General features: G+C 36.2%; 3 protein-coding genes across 8 annotated transcripts; 2 read left to right on the forward strand and 1 right to left on the reverse strand.

Moving 5' to 3' along the window:
* Positions 1–6,192: 6,192 nt before the first annotated feature.
* LOC110771231 (putative pentatricopeptide repeat-containing protein At1g02420) lies at positions 6,193–9,783 on the forward strand. 6 transcript variants are annotated; one of them, XM_088248484.1, is made up of 4 exons: positions 6,193–8,470; positions 8,616–8,684; positions 8,910–8,943; positions 9,125–9,783. In XM_088248484.1, exon 1 carries the CDS (start codon positions 6,459–6,461, stop codon positions 7,980–7,982), a length of 1,524 nt encoding a protein of 507 aa, XP_088104610.1. In that variant the 5' UTR covers positions 6,193–6,458; the 3' UTR covers positions 7,983–8,470; positions 8,616–8,684; positions 8,910–8,943; positions 9,125–9,783. The 6 variants fall into 6 exon arrangements, with proteins under 6 accessions (XP_088104610.1, XP_088104609.1, XP_021831188.2 ...); XM_088248483.1 differs by having other exon boundaries at positions 9,128–9,783; XM_021975496.2 differs by lacking the exon at positions 8,616–8,684.
* Positions 9,784–10,413: 630 nt separating this feature from the next.
* On the forward strand, positions 10,414–13,720 carry LOC110771221 (elongation factor 1-gamma). The gene is made up of 7 exons (XM_021975485.2): positions 10,414–10,572; positions 10,946–11,095; positions 11,180–11,240; positions 11,325–11,377; positions 11,735–11,836; positions 11,949–12,459; positions 13,141–13,720. The coding sequence occupies exons 1-7, from the start codon at positions 10,564–10,566 to the stop codon at positions 13,518–13,520; spliced, it is 1,266 nt and encodes a 421-aa protein (XP_021831177.2). The 5' UTR covers positions 10,414–10,563; the 3' UTR covers positions 13,521–13,720.
* A 1,651-nt stretch (positions 13,721–15,371) lies between these two features.
* Positions 15,372–17,914, reverse strand: LOC110771215 (endo-1,3;1,4-beta-D-glucanase-like). The gene is made up of 7 exons (XM_021975473.2): positions 17,712–17,914; positions 17,452–17,473; positions 16,622–16,745; positions 16,337–16,427; positions 16,031–16,120; positions 15,691–15,791; positions 15,372–15,588 (listed from the first exon to the last, which is right to left on the reverse strand). The coding sequence occupies exons 1-7, from the start codon at positions 17,857–17,859 to the stop codon at positions 15,448–15,450; spliced, it is 717 nt and encodes a 238-aa protein (XP_021831165.2). The 5' UTR covers positions 17,860–17,914; the 3' UTR covers positions 15,372–15,447.
* Positions 17,915–24,288: the final 6,374 nt, after the last annotated feature.

Here is a 24,288-nt window from a genome sequence, read left to right on the forward strand (position 1 = left end):
GCCCGCTGGAACACCTTTTTCTTCTTGAACCCCCCTAGCCCCAGGCTTGGGCGCACTGCTGCACTTGCTCTTAGTATTTTACTTTCGTCTAAATAATTGCATCCATGCGTTTTTGAGTTGAATAATTGCATTTATGTTGTTTAGTTGAACTCCTTTTTTGGCCTCTTGAATTCTCCATGCAAGAAAGCAGCGTCATTTGTTCAAAGGGCAAGCGTCACATTTGCTCAAGTTTTTTTTGTAGAAATAGAATTTATTTTTAAAACCAAATACGTACAAAGAGCGACATGATAAAGTGGCCTCGTTAAAATCTTCCTAGGATAATTTCATGGGATAAACTCTAGGAGAGGAAAGAGTACCACACACGTCATGGACTAACAAGAGAGTCCGATTCAGGTCACTGTGGACCATTACAATAAAAAGAACAAATCAAAAACGAAAACTAACATAAAAACCTCCGACAAGAACCGCAACTAGAGACCAACATAGTAAACCCGCATGAGAGGACTGCAGAAACCCTGTCACGACCCGATTCGAAAATAAAGAATATTCCTGAATCATGGCGTGAGTCATACCATAGTCATAAGAATAAAATCCTACAACCATGATATGATGAGAAATAGAGCCACAAAAATACAAATTTACTTAGCATTACAAAATCAGAGTCGCAGTAGCTTGTAATTAACTACACACTAAGATCTTTAACAAACGGTTGACTCCTTACAAAGATTAATTACACAAATCAACAACCAAAATCCTAGCAGCTTAGTTGAAACCCGCTTCCTCAAACTTCGTCTTGAATCCTTTGAATCCTGCACCATCTATTAGGGTATGAGCATTCTAATGCCCAGTAGAGTACCGTCAAACCCCTCAAAGTCAGTTATCACAGTTAATCAAAGTGTCATGCATCAAGCAACACAAGATATACAAATTATGCAATCATAACAGATAAATAAATTTGCATATGCGGTGATGCCATGAACTCACTCCCTTCTAATCCCACTAATTCATACCCTAGGGCAACAAGCCTGCATGTCCCATACCATGCGTTTTACCACTGTGGCTCCGAATACCCTAAAATATGAACTAGCGCCCATCCGTCCCTTAACTCATTTTTCTTTTGTTTACGAATTTCTCAACTTTCACTTATCATTAGAGGCCCTGCTCCCATCACCTTAATATATTCAAGCTCTGCTCCCGTCACCTGAATATATTCCACATTTTATTCAGATATATCTAAAGCCTTCTCCCACCCCTTAGATATATCTCAAACGACACACACACACCCGAAACACCACTGTCTTTATGATGCATATGTAATGCAATGCAAACATCATTTATTTCTGCAGAATAATAATATAGATAATAACAATAATATTCCATGCTTAATCACATGCATAATAACATTCACTCACCGTCAAATAATATCCACGGAGAAACATCAACAATAATATTCACATAACATCAAATATTATTCACCGAGCAACACAACAATAATATTTATAGTACTATATATAATCACCAAGATTAAAAGTGACATAGTCGAATCATTGGGGAATCAGGAAACCCTACCTCAAGTCCAGCTAGCTTAACCTTGTGCGGTTTCACCCTCGAAAGTACGCAGAGTAGAGTCCTAGTAGCTCACGCAGACCTAAAACCCCATAAAACACTTGACAAGTTGTTTGACCCAATTGTTACTCCCTTAACCTCACATCCAAGCAAGCATAGAACCAAGCGTTAAGAAAAAACTAATCTATTCCCCTCCTATAATAGTTCTACTCTTTGGGATGTTTAAAATCAGGTGGTTCGGCTTTAGACTCATAAAGAAAATTTAAAACTAAAATTTCAGTTTTGCTAAACATTTGGGTTGGAACACGTTAACTTTGAAAATTCACTAAATATTGAGTTTAAATCAAAATAATGTAAAACTTTCCATATCACAACTAGATATAGAAACATTAAAGATGTCAAAATTTGATAAAAATTAGGGTTAAGGAAGCATGTCAAAATAGAAACCAAAACAGACTAGGCCGCATAACGTTCTTTTTTTTCCGGTTTATACACTTTATTTTGAAATATCACCAAAATTACAATTTAGAACCAAACTGGATAAAAATTTCCAGATATGAAGAAAATACAAGAAAGTAAAACATACTAAAATTTCATGAAAATCCAAGTTTATGAAGTTTTCAAACACTTACTTCAAAACAGGGTATGCAGCAGAATCAAAACAATTCCAGCAGGATAGTCTCTACTTTGAAATTTTACAAAAAATGAATTTAAATTCAAATGGCACAAAACCAACTTTGAAATAACCCTTGAGATATTCATTTTGATGTACCAAAATCCCAAAATGAAATTGGAACAAAAATCACATCGAAATAATCTAGAACTTCACAAAAACACCCTTTGAAAGATATATATATATATATATATATATACTTGAGGCATTCTAACCAACACTTGGTTTAAAATTAGTACTCAAAGAGACAATAAAAAAATGAGCTTCAAGCCTTCAAAGAATCATTTACTTGAGATGATAGTGACTAATTTGAGCAATTGAATGATAAGGAACAAGCCATTTGAGAGAAAGTACACATCTATAACAAGAGATTCAACATAATAACAAGTTTTGTTCACACCAATTTTTAGAGAGTTATAATGATTGCGTTTGGATGATCTTTGGATATGTTATAAAGGGGAGAATTTGGAGTAACTATCATGAAGAAACCAAGTGTTTTGAGCTTTTGAAATGAGTGTTTTGGACTGAAAACAAGGGAAGAAAACTGAGGTCGAAGACTATAAACAGGTTCCACTCTAAACATTCCCAAGGTGGCTAGAGAAGTCCGATTAATTTGAAATTTTGATATGTTATAATAGACAGCATTTCAAACAACTTTGATGAAGGAACCAAAGTCATTTGAATACAGGAAATCACAGAAACAAACTGAAACCGAGCATACTGCTGTGAAATCAGGAAATGATAAACTCATTGTGATCATACCAACGTTTCAGAGCCTATACTAGTCGGATTGAGCTGAAATTTGAGTATGTTATAGGAATCATGGAAATGAACAAATTTTATGAAGGAAGTTTTCTCATTTGAGCTTCCGAAATATGAGTTCTCAGCAGCTTCAAGAAAGTGACGAATTTTGGATTTTTGGAGAGGAACAAAAGGAAATGAGGATGAAGATAAGTGAATGAGGAAGAAAGGATGATACAATGAATGATGAAGATAAGAGTAAATTTATGATTGAAAAGCCTTAGGCTAGGTGAGTCATCCATTTAGAAGAGGGTGATACAATGAATGGGAAGAAGAGGATGAGAAAGAATCTTAGGCTAGACTAGGTGACTCACTCCCATAGGTTTACAACTCATCCAAAATCAGATTTTTTTGAAGACAAAGTAAGTGGAAGGGGGGAAGAATGAAGGAGGGGAGAAATGCTTGGCTTACACGTTGCCTCCTTCCCTTTTTTCTACAAGGGTATTTTGGTAATCTATCACACATAGGGGTGTTTTGGTCATTTTTGTCCAACTTCAAATTAAACATACTTAATTTAATAATCTCAATCCAAAATCACTTGATACCCATAATCATTCTCCACAATTATATTATTTTTCACTAAAATATGAAAATCCACCTTAAATTTTTCGGGGTATTACAAACCCCAAATAGTAAACCAACATGAGAGGATCGCATAACATCCAAACTATCAAAAGAAGTCTTCTATGAGCAAAATCGTATTACTTTGATACCAACACAAACTGCAAGACATATCATAGCAGAAATCATGAGAGAACATGAAGAAGGAACCCCTTGAGAAGCACTCCACTTCAATTCAGAACCTGACAAAGAAAACCTCATATGACCAAGCATAGTTCTTCGGTCGGTACAGAGTAGAGAAGAGTACTACACCCCAACAACTACCACCAGTGTCGTTGTTGTCATCGCCGTTGAAATAGAGACAAAACATCAGCCACCAAGTATCATAACTCTCCGGAGGAAAGACACAATCCAGCGTCACTACGGTCGCCACCACCGAGACAAAGACAACACCAGCCACCTAAAATACTACACTTGATACAGATTGGTCAAAGCAGCCACAAAGACCATTACAATAACGGAGCGATCTAACATCAAAATTAAAACAATTTGGTGCGCCTCCACCAACGATCATGCATGATCGAAGAAACTATGATATAGGCACCAAACTAAGATTGTAATGAGGATGGTGGTGGAGATTCGATGCAAATGCAAGTGGAGATCCGACGCCGAGATGTAGTCGCCTATTATGGATGGAGGAAAATCATAACATAGTGAAGTTAAAAAGGGGACACCTTATGTCACTGAAAATGGGGGAAAAGAGAAGGGAGGAAGATACAAGGGAGAGTGGAGAAATTAAGGAGAGGTGAGGGGAGAGGGGAGAGTGGAGAGGGGAGGAAGAACATTGGCTTCCGCCCCCCCACCCCTCAAAGTGAAAACGACGCTAGGAGTGTTTTTTGGAGGATAAGAGCGAACAAGTAAAGTTTAATGCCTTTGTTTGATTTTGCACTACTAGGAAATCTTATTATAACCACTAGACAACCCGTGGCCTATATTCATAACAAAGGATCTTATGTGTGTCGACTTTAGGCATTTGAAATTTGGGTACTTTTTGAAGTGAATTAGATTTATTACAAATTCTTACGTACGTGATGTTAGTCAAATTATCAGAGTTAGCATAGTTAATTAATGACATGTAAATAGGCTATAAAACGAGTGCGGGTATGGAATTTTATGGCATGAATCATAGGTTCTTTATAATGACATATTTGATTATGGGAGTTTCTGAACTTGGCATGTTTACTTATCAAGAATGAGTATTGAAATGATTCCAATTTTTTACTTGCCTGCATTTACTAATACTAAGGCAAAAAAAAATTTATGTGAATTTCACCTTAAAATATGTTATCGAAGACGAATATCCTCAAATTGAGAATGGGATTAACTAGGGGTAGTAGTTGATTCAATTCCAATACCTTGATTTCTCTATCTAATTAATTCCCCGATTCATAGTTTTTCCCATTTCATGATAAGTAAACGTGACATATATAGTTTAATATTCATGGAAAAAATTTAAGCAAGCATGGGTGCTACTGGAATATAATTATGACAGATTGTGTTTTCCATAAACATTAAACTAGGTTCAGAAAATCCCATAATCAAATATGTCATTCTAGAGAACCTGACATTCATGCCTTATATCAGACCCAAAAAAAAAAGAGAAAACATTCATGCTCTAAAGTTCTAGAGTCGTTAGGCCATCTCCAATGCAAGGACCCAAATCTCCCCCAACCCAACAAAATGAAGGACCCAAAATTTGGGAAAACCCAAATTTGGACCCAAATATGGGTCCAAGTATTGCCTGGACCCAAATGCTTTCGTGGAGCCCACTTGCAACTCAAACAGCCCCATGTGCAAAGATGCTGACCTAGGCCCCACCTCCTTTTTTGCAGCTGCCTTTTCCCTTCTCTTTCCGCCACTTGCCAACGCCCCATGAAGTTGCCGTTGGAATCCAACGACAACATTTGAATAATTGATGTTTGTTGTTTAAAAAAAATAAAAAAATACATATAACTTAAATCAACGATGGAGATTAAATCTAAGCTATTTTAATGGTAAAAAAAAGATCCAACGGTTGAAATTTAAATCCAACGATTAAAATAATATTTTAAATTAATCCAAATTAGATCCAACCCCATAATTTTAACTTAATTGTGTGTTTTTTTTTTTAATGTCGTGTGTTTACTTTTGGAATAAAATTAAATTTATGGAATTTCAATTTTTTTTAGGTTAAATTGTTCAAAAAATTAAATTATGATGTTATTTAAAAAGATTGAATGAAGAAAAGTTATCCATAAAAAAAAATTAGACTTAAACCATTCTTAGACAATTTAATAAAGTTGCGGACTTAAAATTTGGGTTCGGAGGGTTGGGAGAAAAAACGATTTGAGTCCGGGCAAAACCCAAATAATCACTTTTTAGAGGGGGAAAATTTGGGTTTAGCCCCTCATGGGTTGGAGATGGTCTTACCAAAAAAATAAAAATAAAAATCCTAAATTCGCTTAAAAAGCCTTGGCTAAAATGGCAATTCTTTTGGGATATAACTAAAGCACAGCCCAACTTAATTAAATAAAAAAGACCTAAAGCCCAGCCCAGGCACCAACTACCGCAGGGTTTAGAACTTCTCTCTCTCTCCACTTCTCTTCTTCAGTTCAATCTTCTCTGACTTCTAATTTTCTCATTTTTGCCATTTTCGACCAATCAAACTTTTCTTTTTCTTCGATTCTTCCTCTTCCTTTTTCAAGCTTCAACATACATAGAGCATTGCTTAGCTCAAGAGTTCAGTGCCATTTTGCCTTTGAATTGTAAAATAGAGGTTCAATTTCTTCATGGGTTAATCGACGCCATTTCAAGGAAGATGATGGCAATAACAGTGAAGCCTCTCTCATCCCAATCACCATTGTTCAGGTACGTTTCGCAAAACCCAGCTTTGTTTCTCTCTCGGTTACTCTGCTCTGGAAGCTCCATTAACGATGACGTTCAGACTGTTTTTCGCATAGTCAGTTGCTCGAACCAGTCTAGAAACTTGAAGCAAGCATTGAAATCAAGTGGGGTTTTTCTCTCAAATGATTTGATTGATAAGGTTCTAAAACGGGTTAGGTTCAGCCATGCAAACCCTTTACAAGCTTTGGAGTTTTTCAATTATACTGGGAATAGAAGAGGGTTTTATCACAGTTCTTTCTCGCTGGATACTATGCTTTATATATTAGGAAGAAGTCGAATGTTTGACAAAACTTGGGAGGTCTTAGTTGACATTAAGTATAAAGATAGAAATTTGATAACCCCACGGACTGTGATGATTGTTTTAGCTAGGATTGCTAAGGTTTGTTCGGTTAGGCAAACTGTGGAGTCTTTTAGAAAGTTCAAGAAGCTTGTGCCCGAATTCGATACAACTTGTTTCAATTCTCTGTTGAGGACTCTTTGTCAGGAGAAGAGTATGACAGATGCTAGGAATGTGTATCATAGTCTGAAACATAATTTTACGCCTAATTTGCAAACTTTCAATATATTGTTATCTGGGTGGAAGTCGTCTGAGGAAGCTGAGGGGTTCTTTAAGGAGATGAGGGAGATGGGTGTGGAGCCTGATATCGTTTCATACAATTGTTTGGTTGATGTTTATTGTAAGAGTCTAGAAATAGACAAAGCATATAAGGTGGTAGAGCAAATGCGTGACAAGAATATATCACCTGATGTGTTCACCTATACTAGTATCATTGGGGGATTGGGGTTGGTTGGTCAGCCAGATAAAGCCAGAGATGTATTAAAGGAAATGAAGGAGTATGGGTGCTACCCAGATGTTGCAGCATACAATGCTACCATTAGGAATTTTTGCATTGCGAAGAGGCTTGGTGATGCTTATGGGTTAATGGATGCAATGATGAGTAAGGGTTTGAGTCCAAATGCAACTACGTACAATTTGTTCTTTAGGGTTTTCTTCTGGTCGAATGACTTGCAAAGCTCATGGGGTTTGTATGGGAGAATGATGCATACTGGATGCCTGCCAAATACACAGTCTTGTATGTTCCTGATTAGGTTGTTTAAGAGGCAGGAAAAGGTGGATATGGCATTGCAGCTGTGGAATGATATGGTTGAGAAGGGTTTCGGTTCTTATATATTGGTATCTGATGTGCTGTTTGATTTGCTTTGTGATTTGGGAAAACTAATGGAAGCAGAAAGATGCTTCTTGCAGATGGTGGAAAAGGGGCATAAGCCAAGTAATGTTTCGTTCAGAAGGATCAAGGTTCTTATGGCACTGGCAAACAAGCATGAGGCCCTGAAGAACTTGACAGAGAAAATGGCAGTTTTTGGCCCTTCAATCCATCTTCCTGGGAGTACAAAAAGCTCAGCAGACACATCACGTTTAGAATCACTTCCAATATAAAAGTGTGTGGGTTACTAATCATGTTTTATTTATTTATGGTGTCATGGAATTACTGATGCTGAAAATGTTTCTGATTGATATGTGAGACGAGGTGCTTTGCATGATTGGGAATTCGAGGCTTGCCAGGGTGAAGTGTTAAGAGCTTAGCATGTGGATTTGGAATTCAAAAGTTTTTGTTTGCTTGGGCCTAGTCTTGGCACTTGTGTGTAATGTCTGTTACAAGTTCAATCGATTTAGCTACTGTGCCCTGGGGGTTGGTGGTGTTGATTTTTTTGTGGAAAGGAGTAAAGTTGCCAATTTATAGACTGGTTATGCTGAAATGTTCTTACTTTGCAGAAACGTCGCACGCCCTTTGTCACTTGTTTGAAAAATATTCATATTGTGCTTTTACTTGCCTTTAATATGGTGCAGTCAGACGGGCTCACCCACCCTGCAAATTATCCTAAATGCTCTTCAGAACTGTTAGACCAATTTCTAGTTGAAGTCAGGTGAGGAATAATATTTCTGACTTTCTTTGTACAATTTTGTTGTTGTTGCTCCTCTTCTTACATAAATATAAAAGATGTGGTATCTCCTGTTGAAGATTATGAGTGACATGGGCTTGTTTCTATTTTTCCTCCATTTGGGTGAAAGACACTTGTGTTGATGAAAAATATTTATGGCTTAAAGATTGTATGTCCAAATTGTTGCTGACCAGTCATGGTAAATTCTGTTTTCCTCCTCACAAAGTATAATATGTAATCAGAGCCTCCATAACTTTGCGCAGTTCAGCTCAAATTTTTCATTCACTTAGGATTGAAAATGTTCCCATAATTCTGAATTATCTCAAAACAGAACTCAAAGGAAACCTCAAATTTTCTGATTCTCATAATGTATTTAACATGATTCAGTTGAAATCCTTACTGTTCTTAACCCTTATCCTGCTAGGTCATGCTCAAACGAATCTTAGGTTTGCATGAAAGTAAGCATTCTTTATTCCTCACATCAATTCATAATTTGTCTGAAAAAGTATGTCGTGCCTTAATGATCAATCAATTAGTGTTTTCATTGTTTTGTATTTGAGTTTATAAATACTGATTGTACATTCACATATGGTAAAAAATTATTTTAAACTTGAATTTGACTATATTCTTCTTTGTCAGTAGGAGTATGAAGATCCATCTATGAAGGCAAATCAAGGTTTAATTTATCCTTCAAAGCCTTTCACCACTCATGACCCTTGGGGAGGTAGCAAAGACTTGGGATGTTTGAGCGCATGCAGTTATTCCTTAGCATGTGCAGCGGAATGTCTGAGGCAGCTTCAGCTCAAAGTATGGGACATAGAAGATCTACTTGCTGCTGTATACCTAACCAAATACTATTCCAAGAGTTGTGAAAGCCCACAATGTCGTATTTGCTACAATTGCTTTTCTGTGATGCTTGAACCAGTACAAAAAGTTCAGGAGATGAGTTTCCTACTGACAGAATCGCTGAGGCTTGTACCTGCTTCATAGGGACCAGGTGCAGCAAACCTAACGGAACAAGCAATGCCCCATACCTTTCTTGGTTGAACCCCCAACCAGCGATTTTCGTTTTCCTGAATTGGGATATCAAGACTAGGCAGGCAAGTTTACAGATACTGCTGCATTATGCGGCTTTAAATTGTGTATATTTGCGCCTGGTTGAGATGCTGCTGCATCATACGGGTGAAAATTTAAGCCGACATTTTGGCATGTCTGTTTGTAACAAAAATGTAAAAGTTACCCATGTTGTTCTTTAAGATATTCCTTGATATAATATCATTCGCCACTATTCAATTCAATTATATGATCAAGCATGGCCTCTATAGAGAGATTGCAAAGAGATTACAAAGGATAAAAAGACAGCTGCTTATAAGTTGATGGAAGGTAACTGTGATGCTAAAACCTTCACCTAAGGCCTCATTCGAAAGTTCTTGCTGAAGTTTTTTTTTATAACCATTTTTGCCAAATTCATACACACGTCAATCCAACTAACACTCTATTAGTCTTGTTCAAAGTTTATTTGGGTTATTAAGCCAATATAACCAGCTCAATTTCTGTGTTTTTAATTTGGCCGCTTTCATCCTTGTAAATCAAATTAACTAACTACGGAGTAACTAAATTAATCAAATTAAAAATTCCTAAACTAAATTTGCATAATTAAAAGCATCTGAACTAAATTAGCCATTTTTAACACAGTTGCTAAATTGACCAATGTATTCAATACTTTGATTTGAGCACTTAAATATTTAGCCCCAAAAAAAAATGAAAATATTTATTTATTAATTATTATTATTATTATTATTATTATTATTATTTTCGAAAGAAGATATTTCATTTCATTCCGCCTTTTTTAATTCTTCCTACTATCACACGACTTCGCATATTCGGAAAGTACCTTTTTCTTTTTCTATTATATTATATTTTATAAAATCCAAAAATTTATAAACCCTAACCAATACATCACCACCGCACATATATTTCCCTCCACAAACCCTACCCATCATATACATTTCACCTTAGCTCTCTCTCTCTCTGTGCAACGGCTAGGCTTCGAAGATTGGACAATTATCGTTGACCCAATGGCTTTGGTTAGTCTTTTCCCTTCTGCATTTCGTGTTTTTTCATTTTATGCTATTATCAAACCCATTTTTGTTCTACCATGTAATCTGGATGTGAAACATTGACCATATAACTGGAGCTACTCTCTTACCGTTGATTTTGATTTACCCTCTGAAATTGGTGGGAGGCTCTTGCTCCATGGTTAAGTGATTCCAACATGTACAGAAGCAAGAACAATACTCTAAAATGGACTCCATTTTCTTTGTTTTTGAATTTTTGTTTTTTACTGTCAAATGCTAATTAGTTTGATTACCAATATCAGAACTGACACAGAATTTGTTGGGTGATGTTGTAATTGTATCTGATAAACAAAATGTTTATATATGTTTGATCTACTTCTAGGTGTTGCACGCGGGGAACACTAATAAAAATGGTTTCAAGGCACTTATTGCTGCCGAGTACACTGGTGTCAAAGTTGAACTGGTGAAGAATTTTGAGATGGGTGTGTCCAACAAAAGTCCCAAGTTTCTTGAAATGAACCCCATCGGGAAGGTGGGCTTTATTTCTTTTTTATGTAGACAAATTCTATTTGTTAAAGTATATTTGGTATGATTTGTTTGGTTTTTTGTTGTGTAGGTTCCTGTGTTAGAAACTCCTGATGGCCCTGTTTTTGAGAGTAATGCCATTGCACGCTATGGTGAGGCTAGATTTTAAGCTTCTTAATTTATATCTAGAAATGTTGTTATGTTTAAATCTAATTGTACGCTTTCATTTGCTGCAGTTACTCGGTTGAAGGCAGATAATCCTCTTTTTGGTTCTTCCTTAATTGAATATGTAAGTGATGTGATGGCTGTCTTGCACTTGTACACCTCCCCCATTTATTAAACATGTGTCCTTTAAAGCTTCCATTTATTCAATTCTGAATTCCCCCTTGGCTTATATGGTCAGAGTAACATGTTGTTTGGTTAATGAATGTTAAAAATCTACTGGTACTCATAGTGAGGTGACTTTGGATTTATAATTGGGTAAATTATTATGATTATAGGCTTAGGTTGCATGAATTAAAAAGCTTTAGAACATCCGTTTGAGATTTTTACTGATATGATCTTCATTAGAATGTGAACATGGTTTGCATTCCACATTCCGCTGAGGTACTGACGCTTTTTGCTGTTATATTGTTGGTTTTGACAGGCTCATGTGGAGCAATGGATTGATTTTGCCACTTTGGAGATTGACGCCAATATTTTGCGATGGTTAATACCACGTATCGGTTTTGCTGTTTACCTTCCTCCGGTTAGGCATTACTGCATTTAGTTTTTTCATACAGTTATATAGCACTGTTACTTTTATGTATCTACATGGGTATATTAAAGTAATTGACCCAATTTTTTTTATTGGCACAAAGGCTGAGGAAGCTGCAATTTCTGCATTGAAGAGAGCGCTAACTGCTTTGAATACTCATCTTTCTTCCAACACGTACCTGGTCGGGCATTCTGTGACGTTGGCTGATATCATTATGGCATGTAATTTGACTCTGGGATTTAGCCGGTTATTGACAAAAAAATTTACCTCTGAATTTCCCCATGTTGAGAGATACTTTTGGACCTTGGTTAATCAGCCAAATTTTCGCAAGATATTGGGCGAAGTTAAACAAGCAGAATCTGTTCCATCTATTCAGTCAGCAAAGAAGCCTTCACAGGCAAAGGAACCCACAAAACCTAAGGATGAACCAAAGAAAGAGGCCAAGAAAGAACCAGCAAAGCCTAAATTAGAAGAGGCTGTTGCTGAAGAAGAGGCACCCAAGCCCAAGGCAAAGAATCCTCTTGATCTTTTGCCGCCTAGCAAGATGATTCTGGATGAATGGAAAAGGCTTTATTCAAACACAAAGACCAACTTCCGTGAGGTTGCTGTTAAAGGTGATTTCTTATAACTTTCCTATATCTATGCATTAACCACATCTTGTATTTTTTAGTACAAGTGATAGTCTTGTTTTTAATTTGTCATAAACCTGCATAGTTCGCATGTGGTTTTGCTTGCCAGTCAGTATATAGTATTGTTTTTTTGCATTCTTCGAAATGAAGTTTGTTTCTATTTTTGTCTATTTCTTTTTTACCAACATTAGCAACTATTTACTAGAGGATCAAAGTGGAATCCAGTCTAAACTATATCGAGGAACAGTATAATTTATCCTGGTTTCAAATGACTGTATGTTATATCAAGGATCATCATTAGCCACTGTTTTCCTTATACATTCTCTCTCCTCTCTCTCTGTTTACCAGGCAAGCCATGCATTATTTTGTATCTGTTAATACAGGTATGAAAGGTGGATAATTAAGAATGCACTTTAAGAAATTAAGAATGCACTAATGCAGCAGACTGCAGTTGTAAATACCATCAGAGAACATTTAAGTTTTTTTCTGGATGAGAATCACCTGGAATCTTGCGATTTAACTACCTCTAGACATTCAGCTCTTAGGACTTTCCGTGATTGCTCCTCTTGTTAAGAACTCACTTGAGGGGCAAGGATTTTCTTTAATGAAAGATTTAAGAGAACGTTGTATATATATATATTTTTCACCTGTCACTTCTGTTTGCAGGATTCTGGGACATGTACGATCCAGAGGGTTACTCTCTTTGGTTCTGCGATTACAAGTACAATGATGAAAATACTGTATCATTTGTGACTTTGAACAAGGTGGGTGGTTTCCTGCAGCGGATGGATTTGGCTCGTAAGTATGCATTTGGGAAGATGTTGGTGATTGGCTCTGAGCCTCCATTTAAGGTTAAGGGCTTGTGGCTCTTCCGGGGACAAGAAATTCCAAAATTCATAATTGACGAGTGTTATGACATGGAACTGTACGACTGGCATAAGGTTGACATCACTGATGAGGATCAAAAGGAGCGTGTCAATCAGATGATTGAAGATCAGGAGCCTTTTGAGGGGGAGGCTTTGTTGGATGCCAAATGTTTCAAGTGATGAGAGAAGTGTCCTAAAGAAGTAGATGTAATGTTTAGCGGTTTCTTAAAATTAGTCTTCATTGTGGTTGTATTACAACGTTGTCCTCTGCTCTTGTTCTAGCCTTTTTGTGACATTGATAGCATCATGTATTTTGTTCTCCTATAACATTATCGGTTATATTAGGAATATCAATTGAACTTCGTTTAATTTGCAAGTTATGATAGATTGTTATTTTGTTATACTATAGTACATAGCAGCAAACTCAAAGCTAAGTTGCATGCCTAGAGGCCTAGCCTAGTCGTTGGTGCTTTCTGCAGTAACATAGGCATTTCTAAGTTGGGGTGCTGGTGGTTTAACTAAAAAATTCAGTGTAGCCATGAGCAATTTGCTCTATATTCATTAGAGTTCACTTGTATGGATTGTGGCAACCCCTCAGAATTAGTAGACAACTTCTGGTAATAGGAAAATGTCTCGTTTGGGACTGCTTCTCTAAGAAGCACTTATGCTTATAAGTGCTTCTAACAAAAGTGTTTTTATTATAAAGTTGTTGAAAATTTCATAAAAAATCGAAGTGCTTCTTGAAAAAGCACTTGGGTGGCAGGTGCTTTCTGCCAAATGCTGTCAAAAGCGCTTTTGGTTGTTAGAAAGCGCTTTTAGCCCTTCCATAAGCACTCCCAAACAAGCCCTTAGAATACTCATTATCTATGGAAAATTGGAAAAAGCCATTGCAAATATTAATAGTTATCCGTATTTCTGACTTGACCATCAAGGGAATTCGTGCCCTTTTGATATGAACTTAGGTGTCCTGGGATTGGAAGAAGCAAATTTATAGAAACTAGCCTTAAAATAGCACAGATACTCTGGTGAGAAAGTATTTACAGCTACATCATTTGGCCAAATAAATTGAGATAATATGTTCAGTGTGGAGGTATTTGAGCTTCTGCAGTGTCATTCTCTTCCTAATTTCTGCCGCCGGTTAGTTTTGTTGAAGCACCTCATGGAACAGTATTGTTATGAGAATTGCTCGGTGGGTTTCTGGAATTTATAATAAAGCAAAGCATGGTGCTCATGGCTTCTAAACAATGTCTGGCTCTTCTTCAACTTCTGGCGCATATGAGGAGGAGCATTATTCAAGTGTATTGCACTCAATGTTTCCATACTATTATAATTTTTTTTTTCTTCATAAAAGCATTTGATAGCATGTTTTAAGGATTGTGTTGCTTCTAGGTTTTGTGTTTTTATTTTGTGAATAAGATTCAAATGGAAGGCTCTTGACTGTCAATAGGTCTGCTCCAAGAGGAACATGCAAAAAACTCCCACCTCGTTCGTTTGAACCTGCTTTCTAGAATCATGTTGGTAACCTGCCATGGAATGTGGATAATGCTCAACTGGAGCAGGTTTTGAGTGAACATAATAGCGTGGTGGAGGCGAGTAGTAGTCTTTGATAGAGAAACTGGATGATCACTATAATGAAATGCTAATGGGATAGGTGGAGAAGAGAAGTTTGCCTAAAACAAGATCGTAACAATATTTGCCAGAGTTGGTACAGGAGATTGGAGAGTGCCGGAGGCTGAAATAGCTTTAGAAAGGTAGGTCTCAAGTTTGGCCAGCATACAGATGAGAGACACATTGTGTAGAAGTTCTGTTGCAGGTTTGGAATTTATTTCCCAGCAAGAACAAAAGGGTTAGCTAGCATAATTAGACAGAGGAAAGAGCAAACAGAGGGCTGAAAAATACTAAGATAAGATAACTAGCTAGGGCAAGATGATGGTGAGAATGAACACCCTCATAGGGCTCAGTATGTTCATATATTCCTGTCACTTCAATTTATGCAGATATTATTGTTATTAAATCAGTTTGATTGCCGTGTGTCTAATAATAATATCAAGTTGAATTGAAGTTCTTGGTTTTATTCAACTATTTAACATGGGAACTCAGAAAGTAATCACTTAACATGCTTAGAAAACCAATCAATCATGTTGTTATGAGCCTCCTCTGCACGCTTCACAGCTTCTTCATCTTCGACATTGTACCTCACGGTCCAACTATGCTCAGCTTTTGGAAATATCTTCACATAGCTATCAATCTATGAGGAAAGAAACAAAGCTTGTTTAGTTTTTAGACTGTAAATCAAGAATATGAACATTATAGAATGAGAGAATTTTAAAAAAGAACAAAAAAAAAGCACCTCAGATTTAGCAGCTAATATCTCCTCAAATTGTTTCAAGAGTTCCAGTGGAGAATATTCATCAATCTCAGCTCCTAGAACCGCCATGGGAACTTTAACCCCTGCCAATAGGTTTAAGTATTAATTGAGCATTTAAGTATGATGAGATTATTAGCTTTTCTTGTAGCCTACCCAATATAACTGTATATATTTGCCTCCACATACGGAAAAGAATAACATCAGAAAATTCCCAAATATCATTATCTGACATGTCTATATTCCTAGATTAGGCTGTATTGCAGATATAGCATAATGCAAGTAGTGTATAGTTTAGAAAGCATTTAAGCACTGGAGTCCATACCCTCAATATCATCCAAAGCAACAAATGAAGGATGTAGTAGCACAGCAGCTTGGATGAAATCAGACTTCGCGAGCTCCGTCACGACCTTGCCTGAGAAGAACATTGAGTTTCTTTCTTAGTCAGCTGCAAAATTTTGTCAAGTTTTATTTTTTATTTTTATTGTTCTGGCTAAGAATATCCATTTGTGAAGTTGTGAAAATGATGAAGCAAAAATGAAAAATAAGCAAAAGAATAAAGAGCAAAATTAGAATGTTGTTTATAAGAAAAGAATATCAGACACAGCAGACAGGAGAAGCAACCACTTACCACCCCAACAGAATCCTGCAGCTCCAATTGCAGAATAACCTTTCTCTTTAAGAGCATTAATTATTGATTTTGCATCTTCAAATCCTTTATCCTAGTAAAAACACTTAGCAAGCTTCAGGCACTAAAATTTTAAGGACTCTCTATCAAAATATGCAGCAATATGTGGAATCCACTTAATTTCATGCAGCCAAAGATTAAAATTTGGAATAGCGCCCCGAAGAGTATAATTGACCGATCATGAGTTAAGCTTATAATCGAGGCATCTATGAAAAGGCGAGAGCGAACCGTTCCATGGTCTTCTAACCAGACTGCTAGAGGTCTGTTATTGTCGTATACAAACGGATCATCATAGAAGAAGTTTGGAACTACCACAAAGAATCCTGCAGCTGCCACTTTTTCAGCAAGCTTCCTTAAAGAAGAAAGCAGATTACATTAACTTTCAGGAAGTGTAATGGATTATACACACATTATAATAGATGAGTATATTCAACACTGCAGACTATTGGTACCATCCATTAACAACAATCATGGAGTTGTGCTTCACTCACAGACACTAAAGACGGTAACTGCTAGCCATAAATTGCATTCACTGAATCATAATTTCCATAATATTCCATGTTCTGAGTTTGAAAAAGGACTTCCTATACACCAAAATCTCTTCTTTTCTTGATTCACCTTCTCCAGGAGGTGCAAAAATTTGAAATCTTGAGATTTTGTATCATCGTTTTTATGAGCTGTGTAATTTTGTTAACAAATTACCACCGTAAACTTTCCGGGGCAAGTTGCAGATAACATCATTAGCTTCAAAGAGATTCGACGTGTTTTATAGCAAATTCCATAGGGATTATACAGGGAGGAGAACATCAAATACTGTAATGAATACTGATTTTTGCAACCTCTATTCTAGGAAGTTCAAAGCAGGACACATTTAAGACATAATTAATACAATCTGATTTGACAAGCTTCCTGATGCACTCCATATGAAACATTTGGAACAGAAAATTCTTTCTGAAACAAACAGCTCAACGGACTGCCTTTCATCTCTAACTCATGCACATAAAGTACATCAGAATCCACTGATCAATGATAGAAAGTAATTTTAGAATTAGCCATACCTCAAATGTGGAGCTCGATATCCTGCAGGACAAATCAAATATGTAAGTTCAGTGAATTGTTGACAAATCCAAGTTGATTATATGTTATCGGTTCTTCTCGTCTCCATTGTTAAACAAGTTAAAAAGAACTTTCAGTTAAAAGAACTTTCTACTCATCGCACTTTCCTCCTAATAGTTCCTTTCAACATGAAAAGAAAAATAGGAGCATGACATCAGAATATATAACAAAGAAGAGAAACTTTGAAGTGGTAGGCAGGTACCAAAAACATCAGAGACAAGAATAATGGCAAGCTTGGAGTTAGGGGAGCCAGCGGCGTAGACGTTAAGGCCTCCAAGTTTTTCAGCACAGTCTACTCCATAGCTTGGGTTGAGAATTGGTGGATTAGAGCAGCACTGAGGGCCTGCCATTGTCTCTGTTTTGTTGAGGCACAAAATTTCAAACAAAAACAAAAAACACACAGCACAGTTTTGTTGAAGTGAGTCTCCTAATTAATCAAGGAGATTTATTTCCTTGATTAATTAAGGGATTTACTTTCTTATTTTATAGATTTATTTCCTTGGTTAATTAAGGGATTTACTTTCCTATTTTATATAGTTGTCAAATCATTATATAATTAGGAGATACTTTCCTAATTCTTTACTGGATCTAATTCCTTGTCAAGCACTCATGTAAACTCTTATATATACCTCCTTATGGAGAAGAATAAAATAAGAACCTAACATATTCAAACCCATATTCATATTTTAGCATGGTATCAGAGCAATCGATCCTCGGTTGTCTCTAAATTCTCATATCAAAATTTCTCCTCCCCTCCTATTCAAGGGGGGGAGGGGGAGTGAAAAAGGATCTATTTCTCTTTCTCATGGAGATTTTGCCTCTTTCTTGACTCTGTCATACCCTTCTCTTCAGGGGGAGAAGAGAATTGAAGAGAAGTTTCTATGTTCTTAAGCCGTGTTCACAGGGTTTCTGTGTCCTTTAGCCGTGTTCACAGGGTTTCTGTGTTCCTTAGCCGTGTTCACAGGGTTTCTGTGTCCTTTAGCCGTGTTCACAGGGTTTCTGTGTTCCTTAGTCGTGTTCACAGGATTTCTGTGTCCTTTAGCCGTGTTCACAGGGTTTCTGTGTCCTTTAGCCGTGTTCACAGGGTTTCTGTGTCCTTTAACCGAATTCACAGGGTTTCTGTGTTCTTAGCCGTGTTCACAGGGTTTCTGTGTTCTTTACATTCCTCGTATCGTATCCCTCATATCCTCGTATCATATTCTCGTATCCTCGTATTGTATTCCTCATACCGCCTTGTTCAGATTCAGATCTTCATACCCACATCCTCATATACTCTTATCCCGAAACCCTAAACACATCTTTTTTATCTTATTCTTAAATCCTTCCGCTACCATGAATATCGTATCCAAATCCGAATCTGAATCCGAATCCGAATTTGAATCCCAACCTTCCAACCTGAATCCGAATCCAAATCCAATTCATACTTCAAATTCCTCAAATCAAGTTCCTAAATCAAATGGTCGGTCGCCAGTGGAAAGCGACTAGTAGCCAAAGAAGCTGTTTCAAACCGACTGGCTGCCAAAATCCAGCGACCGGTCACCAGAGGAAAACGATCAGTTCTCTCCACGCTGTCAAAATCAGGAGGAGGAAATTGAACCATCTTATGAGATTTTTTCCGCTTCAGTCATCTCCCTGCCATCACACTCAGGAGGAGAAAATTGAGGAGTTTGTGCCCGCTCTGGAGAATTCTTCAGCTCCAGTACCACACCAATCACCTGCTGAGGACGTCATTCAGAAGGCACAGAGCCTGCATATCAGATTCTAAAAAAAGGAAGAATCGTGGTAAACCTCCAGTTCACTACGAAGAAGATCTTAATGCAAATGGAAAATATCCCATCAACAATTATGTATCCCTCAACAGATTATCAGAGTCACGGGTACACTTTGTGAAGCAGTTAGCCGACATACCTGTTCCCAATAGTGTAATTGAAGCACTAGAAGACCAAAAAATGGAAAGAAGTCAAGAATGAAGAAATGCGAGCTCTCCAGAAGAATGGCACATGGGCACAGTGTGTCTCATAGGAATGCAGTTGATCGAATCTTAAGGTACTTAAAGTTAACCCTTGGAAAAGGATTAATGTTCTCAAAAATTCGCATGGATTATCGACTTGAGTGCTACAAATTTCATAACTCACTTATCAAGTTGGGCATTTGTGACGTATATGCACCAACTTGAGGAGGAGTGTTGAAGTGAGTCTCCTAATTAATCAAGGAGATTTATTTCCTTGATTAATTAAGGGATTTACTTTCTTATTTTATAGATTTATTTCCTTGGTTAATTAAGGGATTTACTTTCCTATTTTATATAGTTGTCAAATCATTATATAATTAGGAGATACTTTCCTAATTCTTTACTGGATCTAATTCCTTGTCAAGCACTCATGTAAACTCTTATATATACCTCCTTATGGAGAAGAATAAAATAAGAACCTAACATATTCAAACCCATATTCATATTTTAGCAAGTTTGTCTGGGGCAAAATTTGGAAGAGAAAATATGGCAAGATAGAGGACTAAAAAGTTGTGTGTTGGGCTCAACCACCATCTTATTCAGTCACCTCATATATGCTTTCAAAACATGATTTATGTATAAAAAAAAATATTTGATTACAAATTTAATACTTGTGTCTTACTCCAAGTTCGATCCTGATAACATATATTTTATGAACATGAAAGAAATGGTTTTCAAACATGATGACATACTGAATCTTCAAGGAGTTATGTAAGATCATCTCATTTTCAATTAGTCAAAACATTTCATGATTTTTTATGTGAAGGATTTTTGCATTACTACAATGATCAGAAAAAAAAATTATCTAAACCTTTGAAAGGTGTTGCCCTTATCTTACATTAATAAAGAAGAAAAAGAAAACACTAAAGAGGCTCTCATAGAATTGGAGGCTAATTGCTTGAACTCAGTCAATGCTTAACTTTGGCAAAATGTCCACTCGTTAAACATTTTTAATTTTTTTTTTATCTCTAATAGTTGATAATTCTCTAATTTCTCTTTACTTGGTGGACAAGTTGGTTTGACTTTTAATTTTTTATTATTCATATTCTAATTTTCTAATGGAAATTCTGGTTCAAATGTTATATAAAGAAGAAGAATGTGAGGGTGACAAAACAAATCTCTGCTCTTGAATTAGAGAAGAGTGTCTGTCTTGAAAGAGAGAAAGGTTATTTGATTGATTAATGGAATTGGTTAAGAAATAAATTTTGTTAGGTAAGTTTCAGTTTTTTAAACAAAAGTGTGAATGAGAAAGTTGAGTTGAGAAAAACATTGAAGATGAGGATTAGGTTCATGACATGAACCCATTTCATCAAAAAGAATAACTTTGTTACAGGCAATAAGGTTTCCTCATTTCATATGCACCTTTTATAAGGATGATATAAGATTTCCATTTAAGTTAGTTTAGAAAATTAGTTTGACTTTGTTTGCAGTCAATAACTGTAGCTCAACCAGGGACGGACCCAGGATTTCAAAGTGGCGTGGGCTAAATTTACCTTACATACAAACCTATAGAAAACTCGATAGTAAGATTGAATTTCATTGATAACAAAAAAATACACAGGGGACATAATGAGTCTTACTCCTCAAAATGCATCTAATGCAAAATACAAATACAAATAACACTTATATAAAGTATAACCTATTGAATAATATATAGAAGATGTAAACATATAAACTAACAAAATCCCTAATTGATAATTCATAAGTCTCAATTGTAAATCCCGTTTGGGGTTAGTTTGTATTTTTTATTTGTGAGACGTGGTGTAGTGCAAGTTTGTTAATGAGATTTTATTTGTGTGTGGGGTTAGTTTTAATTTTTTTATTGTTATTAACTTATTAGTCAGACATGCGGGGTAGATTTCTTAATGGGATTTTAATTGGCTGGAATGGGGATGTCAAGTGGGCTGGACTGTGGTATTATTTTAGCCTACAACAAATAAACTCACCTAGGCTACAGCCCAGGTTAGCTTGGGTGTAGGACCGTGCCTGAGCTCAACACCATATAATCTTTTAGGTCATGTTTGGTTGGCAAAAAGTATTTGATGGAAAATCAATTCATATGTCTTTTCTGAGGGGCTAGGAAGCAGAAGATTTATTTTTTCATGTTTGTTAATGCTCAATAACTGGGAAATATCATTTTATTTCAGTTCCCATATTCTCGCATGTGTTAGATTTTTTTTTTTCCAAGTATGAACTTATCAAATATGAAAAAGTAAATGATTTTCCAATCCAAATCTCATTTTTTGTGCAAAACAAACCCATCCTTAAAGAGTACCCCATGTGTTATGCAAAATGATAAATAAAAAAATGTCCTTACGCATGCCCCTCACGTAGGGGTGGGCATTCAAACCGGAAAATCGAAAAATTGAACCCAATTGGGCCGAAAAAAGGGGGGAAAACTAAGTTGACCAAAAACCAAACTGGACCAATTTGGTTCGGTTCCAATTCCAATTCTTGTAGTGAAAAAATCAGACCGGCCTGAACCAGACCGATTGTGTATTATTTTATCTTATTTTCAAAATTATTTAAATCCAATACCACATTTTTAATCTCATAACTAATATTTCCTCAAGCCCAACTTCTAAACATATCTTTTTTTAGGCTCAATGTCTCTCTTTATATGAAATTGGATCATTTATTAATTTTCAAGCCCCAAAAAGTAAAATTTTAGTTGGAATTTATATAAATAATAATAATAATAATAATAATAATAATAATAATAATAATTTGGTTCAAAATCGAAAAAATTAAAAGTTGGACCGAAATCGATTCAAACTGAACCAGCCAATTTTTTTTATAAAAAATTAACTAAAACCAGACCAAACCGAATCAGTTAAATAGTACCAATTCCAATTTTGATTTAAAATGAAAACCGAACTGCATCCAACCTATGTTGTCAAATTTAAAATAATAAAAAAAACATTAAACAAAGGTGAAATTGCCAAATCAAACTACGTTATTGTGATCACAATTTTTTTTAAGTTACATTGAATCGTTGATCGCCACATCATACATAATTGGATAAATTTAATTTTTGAGATTCGTGTAGCAAGTAAATCAAATCATACGAAATGTGGTAAGCAAAATAAGGTAAGTTGGCTTATTCTATTGGTCAGGTCACCACCAGCATTCGCTAGTTTGGAGTTTTGGAGTTGGCAGTGGGAAAGGCATACAGAGAAAGGTAACGCGTTGACAATTCAACGTTCAACGTTGAAACCTTTGTCCATTTTACTGGTTTATTAGGTTTTCCGAGAAAAGACAGAGAAAAAAAAAAACAAAAGGACAATTTTGTTTCAAGACATGAATGGATTTCAAAGCCGCCAAAGATCTCTCCAGTTCCATTTTCTCCTCTTCTCCATTGCCCTCCTCTTCGATTCAGGTTTAGCAAACGACCCACCAAATGGAAACAAAGCTTCTTCTTCTTCAAGTGGGTCTGTGGCGGTGAAGGCAGTCATTGTGTTGCTGGGTGTGGCGGCTGTCTTGGGCTTCTGTGTGTTCTTGTTCAAGATATGGCAGAAGAAGAAGAGAGAAGAGCAACACGCCCGTCTTCTTAAGCTGTTTGAAGATGATGATGAGCTGGAGGTTGAACTTGGCATTAGGGATTGATTGGCTTCAGGTTTGCCTTTTTGTCAAATCAGATAATTGGGTTTGTACATTTTATAATGATTGTGTTTTGTAGCAGCCTAGCTGGTGATACATTTCTGCTTATTGGGAAATCATTATTTTTTTTCTGTAATATTTTTATGGTGCCTTGTTGCTTTATGTCATTGTTGAAACTGGAAATTATACTATATGGAAAGGAAGATAATACCACATCGTGGGTAGTTTCAGATCTGCTTTTGTCTTGTGAAAATGCATCTTTGGTGGAAATGTATCTGCCACAGTATGTAAAACACCATTCAACTTTTCTTAAGAGTTTAATTGGTAGATGGATGTGGTGGTGATGATACTACAGACTTCATTTAGTTACCTCTGGCCAAGTACAGTAGATTGCCAGAAAAGATTTCAGTATTATTCTTTGCTTTTCTTTGTTGGGTTAATTGAACATGATGAATGCTGAACATTTAAATGCGTGTGCGGTAGAATCTACGTATTTCTTTTGTCAATCTGCAATTGTGAAGAAGAATTGAGAATTTTTATTCCTAGATAAAGGTTACATGAATAAAGGATACAAGAATGGTTAGGACCATTCATAGTTGGCAGATTTGTTCAACTCTTATACAAAAGCATATCAATGATTTGAGCATGTCTAAGTTATGATTTTAAGTATGGGGGAGTTTGTGGACCTTAGAATACAAATCAAGGCACTTCACAAACATAGAGTTTGAAGATAAGGTGGTGGTGAATAATATATATTGATTCTGTTTTGTACCATGTAGAGCAATTACTCTCTTTTACTAAAAGCACAGTACTAAACAAAATTAATCAAGGATGAATTCAGTACATTACCTGATGTTCATTGTAATCTAGGTAAAAAAAGTCTATGGCGGCAGCTATTGTGATGTTTGATATTATGAATTTTCATGGAATTTAATGTTCTTGTCAATTAACGGTATTTCGTTCTCTTGTCAGTCGTGTAATATCTGACAGTTAACTTGTTGGTATGCCTTTGCATTCTGAGATTGAGAAACCTGCATGGGTTGTTAATAGCCTCTCCTTTTGTTTCATAGTCTATCAAAAGTGGGGGATGGTAGAGTGGTTTGCTTCTGGCATGTTATGTGGCATGCTGATGTTGATTTGAAGTGTCATTTCCATTTATTTGTTTTAA

This window comes from Prunus avium, chromosome 1, assembly GCF_965620075.1.
Source record: "Prunus avium chromosome 1, drPruAviu1.hap1.1, whole genome shotgun sequence".
Taxonomy (NCBI): Eukaryota; Viridiplantae; Streptophyta; class Magnoliopsida; order Rosales; family Rosaceae; genus Prunus; species Prunus avium.